Here is a 14,475-nt window from a genome sequence, read left to right as displayed (position 1 = left end):
TGTTCTAATTTTATTTAATTAAAGCCATATTTTAATCAAAAATTTCATTAGTCTAGTATTTAAATATTAAATAAACAATAAAATTATGAAATCCAAAATAAATAAATATTATTTTAAACTAATTATTTATTTTGTTATTTACTTTATACATAGATTTAAATCAATCATATATGATAAATCACAGGATGACCAAACGGGTTATCGGAACTTCTCCAGACTTAAGAACAAAAAAAACATAAGTCAAAACGATGAACCTCATCGGTTGTCTACTCCGGTGCCCAAATCAGTTTAGTGAGAAAACAAAAATATAAGAGAAAGTAAAAAATGGTAAATCAAACGAAATACCTTTAGGGAATGCACATAAGGTGGTTTATATAACCAACCCATGTAAACTTTGCTGAGATTTTCCTTTTCTTTATTTGCTCTCCACCTTCTATTAGCCGAGGTGGCACTATTATGCCTCAAGTTGTGTGTCAGAGACGTGCAATGTAGTGATATTATCGAGTGACAGAGATTTTTCTATAGTCTCGGAAGTTGTTAGCCTCGCATGTTTCTCGAGATATGAAGTATACCGAGATATTGAATATATGATTTATCTCGATCACTCTACTTATGAGGCACCAAGATACCAACTATATGTTTCATCTCGGTTACCCTATTTATGATATATTGAGATATTAGTTATATGCTTTATCTCGAATACCTTGTTATGTACCTCTAGTACCCTCCACCGAGATACTAGCTACATGTCGTATTTCGATAGACTTGTCTAGAGTACGATTATTTGTTTGATTTAGTGACATTATATATCGGTGATATTACTTCACTCTTATGATGCACTACGTTATCAATATGTTAACAAATCAAAAGTTAGCAATATTGAATTAGTTTAGTGCACAAATAAAACATGTATATATATAGATTAGAAATTCACTTAACAAAATGATATATAATATTTTCTTAGAAAAATAATTTTATATATCTATAATTTTATTTCTTTTCACAAATATTTATTTTAAAAAATTAAATATTTTAATCCATCATTTGACAAATTAAAATAATTATATTCAAATATATGTTCAATTAAAATTATAGAGTTTTTTGAATAAATGGAATAGTAAAGTTAATTCATATAAATTGTCCATTTTGAATCAACCACATTTTATATATATTCATTTTAACTAAATAGATCGATCAATAGTCAAAATTACAAATATAATTTTTCATAATTTTTTAATAATATTTGGTTTTTCATATTGCTATTTAATTTATTGATAATAATTATTTTTATTATTATTTCATAGTAAAGAATTAAGAGAAATTAAAAAACAAAAAAACAAAGTGTTCTCCAACCAACAACAACCCCACCCCATAGCCTTCTCTCTCTTTCCTCTTTCTTTTATAATCTTCCTCCACCACTCTACAAACTTTCAGGGCTCAATCACAAACATTTCAGAGCTCTTCCCACATTTTCCTTCTCTTTCTCTCTTCCCAAACACGCCATAACACTATTACTCACACAAAAATACTCAATGGCTTCACCACCGGACACAAGCAAAACCATCAAAATAGAACGATACAACAGCTATATCCGTAAAATCCACAACACTAAACTCCTCAACGCTTCTTCCAAACTTCTTTTCCGATCAACGCTTCTCATAGCAATCGTTCTCATTCTTTTCTTCACCATCAATTACCCTCCACTCTCCGATCACCACCACGATAAAGACCACCACCGCCATTTTCACCATCACAGCTTTCTCTCCACTGCTTTCTTCTCCTCCTCCTCCTCCGCTATCGGCGGCGCCAACTGGGAGAAGCAAGTCCGTCGCTCCGCTACTCCCCGTCGCCCTAATGGGTTCTCCATTTTAGTCACCGGAGCTGCTGGCTTCGTCGGATCGCACAGCTCCCTCGCTTTGAAAAAGCGCGGCGACGGAGTTCTTGGTCTTGATAACTTCAACAACTACTACGACCCGTCGCTGAAAAGAGCTCGTCAGGAATTACTTCACAAGCATGAAATATTCATCGTAGAGGGTGACTTAAACGACGGCGCATTACTCGTTAAGCTTTTCGATGTAGTTCCGTTCACTCACATACTCCACCTCGCCGCTCAGGCCGGCGTTCGTTACGCAATCCAAAACCCACAGTCGTACATTAATTCCAACATCGCCGGCTTCGTCAACCTTCTCGAAGTTTCCAAGAACGCTAAACCCCAGCCGGCGATAGTCTGGGCTTCGTCCAGCTCCGTTTACGGGTTAAACACTCAAGTACCCTTTTCCGAGAGCGACAAAACGGATCAACCCGCTAGTTTATACGCCGCCACTAAAAAAGCCGGCGAAGAAATAGCCCATACTTACAATCACATCTACGGGTTATCCCTAACCGGGTTACGGTTCTTCACAGTATACGGCCCATGGGGAAGACCCGACATGGCTTATTTCTTCTTCACCAAGGATATATTACAAGGAAAAGGAATCGACATATATCAGACGCAAGACGACAAGCAGGTGGCGCGTGACTTCACGTACATTGACGATATAGTAAAAGGGTGTATCGGAGCGCTGGACACGGCGGAGAAAAGTACGGGAAGCGGCGGGAAAAAGAAAGGGCCGGCTCAATTAAGAGTGTACAACCTGGGAAATACTTCACCGGTTCCTGTCGGAAAATTGGTGTCAATTTTGGAAAATTTGTTGAATACAAAAGCGAAAAAACATGTAATAAAAATGCCAAGAAATGGGGATGTTCCGTTTACTCACGCTAATGTAAGTTTGGCATTGAGAGATTTCGGGTACAAACCAACGACAGATTTGAGCACTGGATTGAGAAAATTTGTCAAGTGGTATGTCGGATATTACGGCATTCAATCAAGGGTAAAAAAGGAAAGTGACAATATTAGTGATCACCATGTTCAAGATTGAGGTCTACTATACTCAAGTTTGTTTTCTTTACTTCTTTTAGATTAATTTATAAAATTAATTTCTGTTTTCTTTTATTTTATTTTTGTTGCTGTATTTTGCTGTAATGGTCTTTTTTTTATTGTCGGTGGTGTTGGTTATGTAGAATATAGAAATAGATTTTATACCAAAACAAAAATTGTGAATTAAGAAAAAAATCAAGGACAAAAAGAGGAAATTATGGTTGTAGATCTGTGAAGTTTGTAATAAAATTGGGGGAGATCTGCTAGAAAGGATGTAGATCTCAACCATTAAATTCAATATTTAAAGAAAAAAAAAAGAATTATGATTGAACAACAATGGTGACATCTAGATTTGTGGGTTTTAATTATGTGTTCATTTAATTATTTTTTCTTTTTTGTGTTTATATGCAAGTTGGGAACATGATTTGAGATTTCAAAGAGATGCTTTTAGTTCCAATAATGGAGATATTAAAAAAAAAATGGTTACCGACGTTTTATTTATTATATTTTGATAATCAGACTTTCGTTTTTACGATAATGTGTTTATTTCGAATAACAATCATTAAATGTTTGACAAGTTAATTTTGTGGAAAAGTTAGATTTTCAGCAATCCGTTAATAAAAGATCAGTTTCATTATTAGAATTAAATAAATAAGAAGTCGGTAGCCGTTTTGTAAAAAAATTATAGTTTATTAACTGCAACACTATTTAACCCCAATAATCGAATAGAAAATGGAGGAAATTAAAAAATGATTTATAGTAAAAATTTGACGATTCAATTATTGATTATGAAAGGGATGAAAATGAAAAGAGAGGTAAAAAATTGTTCAATCATGCAAGGTAATGATTTCAGGTTCTGGGTACAAAAAAGCTATTTGCCATTTTAGATACTGTTAAAGAAATTTTAATAAATTTACCAAAAATACATAAGAACAAAAATTAAAAATTGAGAGGTGATGGAAGTTTCTATGGGTACAGTTGGGATCTTATTTTGGAGATAAAAAAGCACATGATTTTGCACTATTCAGTCAAATTGCTCCACTAGTCTTTGTCCCAACTTTCATGGCTATCACACTTAAGGAGTGTGTATATGGTTTTGAATCGAAATAAATCGAATATAATTATAATATAAAAAATATGAATTAAATAGGTTGGTCGGGTTAATAATTTCAGTTCGGTCTCCTTTTCTGGTTTGGGTTGTACTAAAATTTAAATAGTTTTTTTATGTTAAAAAAAGAACTGAATTTAAAATACTAGATTATATATTATTAAACCGAACTAAATTAAATTTATCGATTCATTTTTTTCGATTTTTGCAAACTCCTAATAATACTGTTCCACAAAATGAATTTTTATGATTATGATCAACTCTTTTTGGCTTTGCTGTAATTCCCCATCAGCAAATGTCTAGCCAAAGATGTATATAAATTTACTGGCCAGCAAAACTAACATTTATTGGAAGTACGAAATGCAACTACTATTTATTCACGTAAAACATGTTAGTATATTTTTCTTTATTACAGTTCCAATTTAATTTTACAACTTGTTTTAAGATTCATGAAAAAAAATCTCACCAAACGCTTCAAAGAAAAAGTTTTAAAATGAAGACGTTAGTAGCGGTCAGATTTCACTGACATATCTAACAGTTCCTAACAGCTCACTATATCAAAAAATTATCGAACAAGTCATAACAAAAATAAAATAACTGAATCTAGCAGTTAGTTAAGTTACTGAATTGTGATTGTTAAATTATTTAAACGGATTAATTATTCAAAAATATTTAATTTTTTCTTTTTTTTTAATTTATAAAAAATATCAACTTTAACGTAATTCTAATAAGTACATTTAATTATAACCGACTATTTATTTTTTAAAGGAAAATATAATTATACTACTTTTATAGTATTTATAACCAATCCTTTTAATTTCGTTAATAAATAAAAAATTCAAACAAATTGACTTTTTTTTAGAAACACTTTTTTTGGCTACGATTGTAAGTTGATTACCCAGTTAGGTCAAAATTGATATTATAAATAAATATTTTGTGCAATTGGATAATTATTAGATTATGCTTGTAAGATACATATGATATACTCCTAAATCTCAATATTTATTGATACCACACAAACCCTAAATCTAAAAATTTAAAATGCAAGATTCAAACTGAAATTAATACCTAGGAGATATGAAATTCTGTGAGATCCCCAAAGAAACATGGGTGTAAATTAGAGTACAAGAATTGAGGAGATGTAACCCATTAACGTAATCAGCAACTCAATCTAGCTTGGAATTCCTAAATAAGCCTCAGAATTTGTGAGACAATGATATTTACATCTGTACAGCTGACATTTTACTATTTGTCAACAACAGGCTAGGATTATGAAAATTAAATACTCCCTCCGTCCCACTCTAATTGACAAAATAACTATATTTCAATAACCAAGACAAGCTAATAAATGACATAAAAAATTATTTATATACCCTTCTATTGATAATGGAGCTAATCAATGCCATTAGTATATTAGTCAAATTTTCATTAAATGCTCACTATTTTCCATAAAAGACATGGTTTTAAATGAGGGTAAAGATGGAAAATTAAAGAATAAAATTATAGTTATGTTAGTTTTGTCAATTAGAATGGGACACTAAAAACTCCATATTTTGTCAATTAGAGTGGGACGGAGGGAGTATCATGTATGTATATAGTTTGGTTAATTAGGTCGGTTTGGTTAATTAAAAACATATTTACTAAAATTTAACCAAGTCACATTAACAGAAATACTCAAAATTCTTAACCATAACCAAATTGAATTAACTAAAAATATAACTAAACTGAAACTTTAGTTTATTTCGATTGATTAATTTGGTTAGTATCAGTGTACACTCATAGCCGCATGATACTCATGATCCAAAATTTGAGCTAACGGTTAAAATTTTAGACCAATTGATAAATAATAATAATTTCAAAATATTAATTGATAAAATAAAAATAATCTTTAATGTAAATTATCTATATGGAGAAATTGATATTTGTATAAAATGGAAGACAAAAAAGGATGAAACAAAGAAGATTGATTTGTGGCAGCAGAGTAAATTACAGAAATAAAACGCGTTGAAGTATAAATATTTCCAAAATGGCTTAGCTGTGAAATTGTCATCAATTGCTGACTTTAAAACTCCATTTTTCATAAGAATCTATGGATTGGCTGACCAAAAGAATGTGCTTTTGTGGACTGCCAGCCTATTATTACATGCATTTTTATCCACGTGTAAACTTTATATTATGAGAAAATAATTGATAATACACCGACGATATATTTTCAGTAGCTGAATGTATATTATATGCTTGAAAAATAGAATAAGAACATATGTTAAATTTAATGAGTCTTAAATGGTTTCAGAAATTGTGGATGATGGGCATGTCGTGATTTATATAACAGAATTCCAATAATAGATTTTATGATCGTCAAACGTATGCAATTCAAGTACAAATAAATTAAGAGGTAGATGATTTAAATTATACAGATGTACTGAAACAGTATTTCTCATAGCAAACCAAATAATTTATAGTATATGTATATAATTGATACGTGTCAGTTATATTAGAAACATATATTAATATATTAAATACCAATATTTTAAAAACGTTACAAATGAAATTTTAACATTTTGCGTTTTTACACTCTGCAGCCTAACAAAGATGACAAATTTGCCGAAAAATGAATTGGGACTACAAAATGCAAAAATAGAAAAGATTAGGATTTATTTGTAACATTTTGAATATTGGGATTAAATCGCTATAAATTTGAAACGTTAAGATGTATATTTTACCAATACCCCTATTTATTAATATGTGTGTTTTTAAAAATAGGAATATTATTTTGAGAAGGAGTGAGTAAAATTCAATAGCTTGATAAATTTAAATTATTTAATTGTTACTTCTTTTTTTTTAATTTTTTTTAATTTAATTTTTAAATTTAGTTTTTAAAACTAAAAAATACTACATTAATATTTTTGATATTAGTAAATATTAAAATAATTCGAAGTCATTGACCCATTAATTCTCATAATAATATGATTTTTATGGAGACATTAAAAATATAAATTTAAGAATTTAATTAATTTTTTTTAATTTGATCTTTTGACTTAGTTTACTAACACAAAAAATGGACAGAGGTACTAATTCATTGACGGAAATAATAATAATAATAATTATAATAATATTAATAAGGGACTATATTGTTTGATTTTAAAACAAGATGTACAAAAATATTGATTATGACTTATATGGAGGTCTCAAAGTAATTTGTTCTAATTTTATCTCCACATTTTAGGGGTGAGCATTTGGTCAGTTCGGCCGACACCGAACCAACACTCCCTTAACCGAATTAATTGTTCGGCCGAATAACAATAACCGAATCGATCGAATTAGATTTTTTATACGAAAACTGAACCGACCGAATATGATAGAAAAAATTTCAAAATCAAGCCGACCGAATAAATCAGTAGATTCGGTCAGTTCGGTTAAAACAGACAAACTATGATAAAAAAATTCAAAAACTTTCAAAATTTTGATTAATTCAGTCGGTCGGATAATTTAAAATTAAAACCGAACCGATAACCGAATAACTGAAATTTTTTATATACAACTCCAATTAACCGAATTAACCATTTTAGCAAAACCGTACTGACCGAAATTCATCGGTTCGGTCAGTTAATTCGGTCGGACGGTTATTTTGCTCACCCCTACCACATTTGGTTACTTAGTAACAATTGATGAGTTTAATAAATAGATTATTTATATTAATTAGTATCACAATTGGTGAATTTAATAATTCAACAATTAAGCATTTTATTACAATATTTTTGATATTAGTTAATAATTTTCATTTATTTGTTAATTATTGATTAATATTTTGTTATTATTCAATAATTTAATTTAGAGAAATTAACATTAATTTTAATCTATTTTAAATTAATTAATTAATATTTCATAAATTATAAAAAGAAATTGATGTAATTGATATTTTTCAAAAAAAATTAACAAGGACCGAATTATTGAATAAAATGGATCGGAAAAAAATTTAAAAGAATTTTGTTTTGATGATTTTTTTTTAAAGAATTTGATCAAGCGATATGTTATTTGGTATAACATTTTCTTAAAGATAATCATTTTAGTTTTCAGCAGTTTCAGTTTTAGTAATTTATTTAAATTAGTATAAGAAAAGATTTAGTATACATATCATATTGATTTATATTTAGAATTTTTCTTGGCAAAAGAATATATTGGAACAATATAAAACTATATGAATAGGGGTGAATATCAGTTAGCTCAGTTAGAAACTGAGCAATGACTAAACTAATTTGAAAGATTTTCAAATCGAACTGAAAAGTTCAATCCGGTTAAATTAAAAAACTACAGTTACTTTGTACTTATTTTATTTTAAAATTGGTATCCAATAAATTTACATATGTTTATTAGTATATGTATACATTGTATGAAATTAATTGATTTAGTAATAAAAAAATAAAGACCATAAAATATAAACACATTTATACTTGTATTATTTTTATAAAATAATATTGAATTTATTTTTTTTCAAATGTAGTTTTCAAATTTATTTGATTTTCAAATGTCCAAGCGAAACTAAACACCAAACTTTTAAGTTTTATCTAATTAACCACCGAACCCAACCATTCTCATTGTATAACTAAACCAAACAACAAACTTTAAAGCAGTTCCATTTCTCAAATTGGTTCTGTTTTTTCCTCACTTCTAAATATGGAACACATCTAAATTTTCGTCCACTCCAATTTAAATAAATAGTTACAAATGAAACTAATAACTTAAAATTAATGATCTTAAAAATTTAAATAAAATAAATAAGTCGAGAGAGTTGAATACTTTTAGACATTTAAAACCTAAATTTAAAACATACATTAGCAAAAAAGAAACCACCAAATTGGTTTATTCTTTTAGTAAGATGGGAAAAATTAAATATCACTATTAATTTTGCAGGCTTTTAGTGCACTACACAGTTGGGGATGTAACTAAATAAAACCAGCTTAAGAGTTGCTCAAAATCGACTCAAAAAATACTCAAAACCGACTCCATTAAGTATTGAGTTCAAGCTACACAAACTAGCTACACTTGGCAGTATTTCATCGTGACTGGATTACACCCTTAACTACATAACACCATGCCGAATATGACAAGCGACAAATAAAAATCCAAGACTCAATAAGTCCAAAACATGGGTTTCTCACAATAAAATCCCTTTAGCTGCAATGCGACCCTCAACAGTCCTCACTCCGAGAGGCTCAGATATGTAATGATAAAAAAAGAATACCAAATGCAATCTTTATTTTATAGCTACCACAGAATCAACTACAATATGACACTCAGCCGGCACCCTCACCACTGGATTATGCTAAACACAATTTGTCCTATGACGCCAGCAATTGAAAATGCCACATTCAAAATCTTTGAATGAAAAATTGAAGCACGTTCATGAAACTAGTCCTACAATAAGAAAAACAAACAACAAAAATAGCCATGGCGATAACCAAATATGCTAATGTTCAGGTTTGTGAGTCGATAGCACCACAAATTTTCTATTAATGCTTAAATGTGCCGCATAGCAAGAGAAACATTATGGAAACCATCGCAGCAGAGGGCCTTTTTTAATATAATTATATAGCAACACAGCTAAAATTGACCCACTCCAAATTAACACTTGCCAAGACATATATTATAATAGGCAATTGCCATCAAATATTTTTAAGCTAAAACTTAAGATACGCTTCATATAAAGAAAATTTCATAAGCACACGGACTCCAAACAAGCAGTAACTAGCAACAGAACCAGTCACTTGATGGCACCCAACAGCTTAAAAACCTTCATTACCAAAGCCACTATTGTTCCCACGAAAATTATTGTTGAATGATCGTGGACCACCACCGCCACCACCACCGGTTCTCTCAGTGGCATAACTTACTCGAATGTTCCTCCCATTCAACTCCTGCAGAACAAGAATAAGATGCAATTCAATTAGCTCGCATGAATCTTTCAGAACATTCTATTATTCTAATCCTCACCTGGCCGTCCATAGATGACAATGCGGAGCTTGCACAATCATTGCTCGAGTAGTCAACAAATCCAAAACCCCTTGATCTCCCAGTATCTCTATCAGTGATAACCCTTGCTGTACATCAGAACACAGCATGTAAATCAGTATTAAGACAAAAAAGAACATTAATCTTCAACTTGTTTTTTCTTCACGCAAATGCATGCACATTCTCAGGATATTTTAGTTAATTCCTTTCTTTTTGACAGGAGGCAATAATGGGACTTAAACTGGATACAGATAAAATTGATGGCACATATCATTTTGTTTATCAATGCCAAATTACACTAATTCACCTCCTTAGACAATAAGGAACTAGAGGCTTAAGTAGGCTTCAAAAAAAACCAGCTATACTTATTATATATAAGATAATATAAATGTTAAAAAACATACCGCTAACCACATCACCAAAACCAGAAAACGCCTCCTTTAGAGACTCGTCAGTAGTCCCATACGAAAGACCTAATAGCAGATATAAGAATACCCAAAAACATAAGCAATAGCACAATCTAACGCAACAAAAGAACACGTAATTTGAACAGGTATTTATCAATTACCTCCAACAAAAAGCTTTGAACTGGACATGGCCCTGAAAGAGTTTAACATAACTGGAACTTTTACATTCTGGGACATGCTTTGCCTCACCAAAGCCCCAATTTTGTTGCAGAAAGCCATTTCGATATTACTGGTACAGAGAGACAAGAAAATCATAAACCTTAAACTAATTTAGCTATAATATTAAGCATAAGAAAATCAAAGATTAAAGGGAAAAAAATTAGGGTTTAAAAAAATCAAAGATCAAAACAGAACTCCAACACCATCAATAAGCAATAACTTAATTAACAAAAAAATTGAAAAAAAGAACATTATAAATTCAGGGTTTAAGAAAAATAAATTAGTTTTCAAAAACGCATCACAATAAGTCTTAAAATTTTGACATATTAAGAGGTTACTTAGCTATCAAATGATCATCAGATACAAATAAGAACGTTAATTTGAAAATTAAAAGGCAAAAACAAATTAGGGTTTAAAGAAAGAGTATTATTACCTTGGAGAAAAAACTAGAAGAATGGAGCGGCTAGGGTTTAAGAGTTGAATAGTGTAATTTTCATTTTCACAAAAATCTCTATTATTATAGACTAGTGAAGCAGCTGAGTGGGGAGCCGGGTTAGCCTGTGGCTTGATTTAGAGTTGTACTTTTGACTGATTGGTTTGATGAGTTATTTTTGTCATCGAATGTACAGGTGTCGTTAGGGGTTTAGGATTGTATTGAAGGTGCATCTAAGATTGGCTCACTTGAGTTTATCTTTGCACAATGGCCAATTGGGCCCCAAAACTTATGTCTCTGAATCAAAAAAATTAAAACAAATTAACTTTTTAAGTAAATTAGACTCGATATTTGTGTTTCCAGAGTCAAATAAGTATATTTTAACTTTTTGTGTCGATTATATCCAAAATTCTCTTAATTTAGATTGAGTAAACCTGAAACTGTACACCTTAAAAGTAGACTTATTTGATCCCGATAAGTAAATTTAAAAGTCTAATTGGCTCATGTGACTTATTTGACCTGAAAATATAAATTTTGGATCTATTTGACCCAAAAAAAAAGTTAAAATGAATAGAGGGACTGAATCGTTGATGAAATAAAAATGAAAAACTGTATCGTTTAATTTTTAAAACGGAAGAAACAAAAGTGTGAATTATAATATATATATATGAGAGGGTTCATAGTAATTTATTTTAAATTATATATTAAATATATATCTAACATATATCATAACTTCACACTTATTTAAAAAAAATATTTACAATTTGATTATTTCATATAGAAAAAACAAATTTCATGAACGATTCAAATAACTTTAGAGAATATGCATTTCACATATTAAAAAATTAAACATATAGTAAAAAAGAGAAGTTGTCTATATCTTTATTGTTTATAAAACGTATTTATAATGTATTCGACAAATATTATATATATATATATCTAAAATGTATTTATAATACATTAAAATATTTATGTGGTGGCAAGCTGACACAATTGACAAACTAACACGATTGACTAGCTTGACGCACCAAACAATGTCGCGACACATATCTTTTTAGAAAGGGTATTATTGTAAAATAAATCAACAAGCTAAGTCATAAATTATATATTATAAACTGTAAAAAATCAAAAAAAAATTAATAAATTAACTTTTGAGAAAAGAAAGTCCACATATGAAATTAATTTACAATTTTCTTAATCAATTTATGCATAGGAGAATGCATGGGCCTTCTATTTCTTTGGATCATCTCAAAGTGTATATGAGACCAACACGCGGGATGGGCTGTGGGCCGAGTAGCCTAGCTTTTCTCATTGTATTTATTTAGTTTTTGAGCTGAAACCACCGATTTTGGTTCAAAACTGAGTGGCCAGACCCACTTGTTTGTTAATATGACTAATATTCTACACATTTATGATAAATTGACATTGATAGAGCCAAGGTAGGGCAATGGAGGCCTGGGTTGGTCGGGCAACATGGCGTACGTAAACACCAATTCACGGTAAAATTGCATGCAACAATATTAATTATTGCCCATATTTCTATCTCAAAAATTTATGTCGACTCAGCCAAATAATAAATGTCATAAGTAAATGCAAACCAACCATATTAGATATAGTAGATTACATCCTGCAATGTATACTCCAGTTTTGAACTTGAGAAAATTCATGTTTAATGAATTTGAGAAAATTATATTGAATGGTTTTGAGAATATTTGTCTAATGAACTTGAAAAAAATAATAATTTAATATGTACATATTTTTCTATCCATAAAATTCGAACTAATTTGAATTGAAAATAAGTTGAGCAATTAAATGCTATTTTTGCTACAAAAAAAGTCATTTTACATTGACCAGGACTTTTTATCTCAAAAGTCCAAACCACCAAATAGTTAAACAAATTTATTTTTAATTATCAATTTTGAAATATATTCTCATTGGAGATCGATGTAAATGAACAACGCTATTAATTTGATTATGTTCATGTAAAGATCATATATAGTCTGTAACAACTTTAAAGCCATATAATAATTATTTATTTAGTCTAAATATGTTTCAGTTATAATTCTCAAATCCATAAAAAAATTCACTTTGTTTGCATTGTATCATAGACGTATGAAAACTTTTATCGAAAATGTAAGGGTTAATTTTTAAAAAAATCACGAACTTTACACGAAAATTTGTTTTAATCATGACCTTTAAAAGTTGCCATTTAAAGGCACGAACTTTCATATTGTTTCAAATTCATCATTTCAGTGTATTTTTATTGAGTAAATTCTTCACTAAACCATCAATGAAATATCCAATTTATTAATCAACATCAAATCTTATTATCATTCATTTAGAGTATCTAGAATTAGGAATTTTTAGTCAGATAAAATACACCGAATTTAACTTTGGTGATAGATTTGAAATAAAATGAAAGTTCGTGCCTTTAAATGACAACTTTTAAAGGTCATGATTAAAATGAAATTCCGTGTAAAGTTCGTGATTTTTTTAGGAATTAACCCAAAATGTAATAGCGGTGTATCTTTTAAGTATTTATGATGTATCTTTTGTAGGAATAAATAAAATAAAAATAGTGATAAAAATGAATTTTAGATAAATTTAATTTTTTTTGGAATTAGAACATTTTTTGAAATAAAGTAATTTAATGGATAGTTTTGTGGTTAAACCTCATGTTCATCTGTAAACATTGAAACATTAGAATCATTAAGTTTTTTAAGGTTTGTTCTGCCAATAATTTTTGAAATACAAATTTTGTCCCAACTGGTCCAATACATTTTCTTTTTTGTCGGTTTCTACCCCATCAAAAGAAATTCATCACCATTTCAAGCTCGTTGCATATATAAATCATGTGGCAGGAGGAAAATATTCATTACATGATTAGGCATTGAATGAGTCAAAATTCTAAAACAAATCTCATTTTTCACCGCGAGAAATAAATTTTAAGTTCCAATTATTGATTTTAAGTTCCAATTATTGATTCTAAGGACAGTTGGATTGGGATGTAAGATGTTAAAAACATGTTTTCTGTCAAAAGTGTCTAAAGAAGTTTGAGGATAGAGTTTGAAACCCCATCTTTGATTGACACAATTATTGTCTAAAAGTCGATGGTATTCGACTTTATGTTATCGATGAGGAAGACGGTATATTTGTTATCGATAAGGAAGACGGTACATTTGTTATCGATAAGGAAGACGGTACATTTGTGTAACGTCACCAACCAGATTGGATTAAGGTTGATGTCGATACGAAAACATTATAGACAACATGTCATATAGCTAATAGTTGTGTGGTTCGCAATAGCAAAGGTCATCTTCTCCTAGACAAGTCAATTTTTTTGGCTCTTTCAATCCTAAATCAGCTGAATTGATGATAAGCA

The 14,475-nt window shown here is 29.7% G+C and overlaps 2 protein-coding genes across 3 annotated transcripts; one reads left to right on the top strand and one right to left on the bottom strand.

Moving 5' to 3' along the window:
• The first annotated feature begins 1,382 nt into the window (after window positions 1–1,382).
• Window positions 1,383–3,282, top strand: LOC126668816 (UDP-glucuronate 4-epimerase 6). Its single transcript, XM_050362008.2, has one exon. The coding sequence runs from the start codon at window positions 1,533–1,535 to the stop codon at window positions 2,916–2,918; it is 1,386 nt and encodes a 461-aa protein (XP_050217965.1). The 5' UTR covers window positions 1,383–1,532; the 3' UTR covers window positions 2,919–3,282.
• Window positions 3,283–9,488: 6,206 nt separating this feature from the next.
• Window positions 9,489–11,201, bottom strand: LOC126670479 (glycine-rich RNA-binding protein 2, mitochondrial-like). 2 transcript variants are annotated; one of them, XM_050364220.2, is made up of 5 exons: window positions 11,094–11,201; window positions 10,603–10,730; window positions 10,439–10,507; window positions 10,017–10,123; window positions 9,489–9,940 (listed from the first exon to the last, which is right to left on the bottom strand). In XM_050364220.2, exons 2-5 carry the CDS (start codon window positions 10,718–10,720, stop codon window positions 9,809–9,811), a joined length of 426 nt encoding a protein of 141 aa, XP_050220177.1. In that variant the 5' UTR covers window positions 10,721–10,730; window positions 11,094–11,201; the 3' UTR covers window positions 9,489–9,808. The 2 variants fall into 2 exon arrangements, with proteins under 2 accessions (XP_050220177.1, XP_050220178.1); XM_050364221.2 differs by having other exon boundaries at window positions 10,603–10,727; window positions 11,094–11,187.
• Window positions 11,202–14,475: the final 3,274 nt, after the last annotated feature.

This window comes from Mercurialis annua, linkage group LG2, assembly GCF_937616625.2.
Source record: "Mercurialis annua linkage group LG2, ddMerAnnu1.2, whole genome shotgun sequence".
In the NCBI taxonomy this organism is placed as follows: Eukaryota; Viridiplantae; Streptophyta; class Magnoliopsida; order Malpighiales; family Euphorbiaceae; genus Mercurialis; species Mercurialis annua.
This window is presented reverse-complemented; position numbering and strand designations above follow the sequence as displayed.

Excerpts from the sequence above, each read along its gene's own strand:
- LOC126670479 (XM_050364220.2), bottom strand. The coding sequence starts at position 10,720 with ATGGCTTTCTGCAACAAAATTGGGGCTTTGGTGAGGCAAAGCATGTCC. Across the intron at positions 10,508-10,602 it reads TTCAAAGCTTTTTGTTGGAG|GTCTTTCGTATGGGACTACT; the intron begins GTAATTGATAAA and ends ATCTGCTATTAG. Across the intron at positions 9,941-10,016 it reads TGTCATCTATGGACGGCCAG|GAGTTGAATGGGAGGAACAT; the intron begins GTGAGGATTAGA and ends CTTGTTCTGCAG.
- LOC126668816 (XM_050362008.2), top strand. The coding sequence starts at position 1,533 with ATGGCTTCACCACCGGACACAAGCAAAACCATCAAAATAGAACGATAC.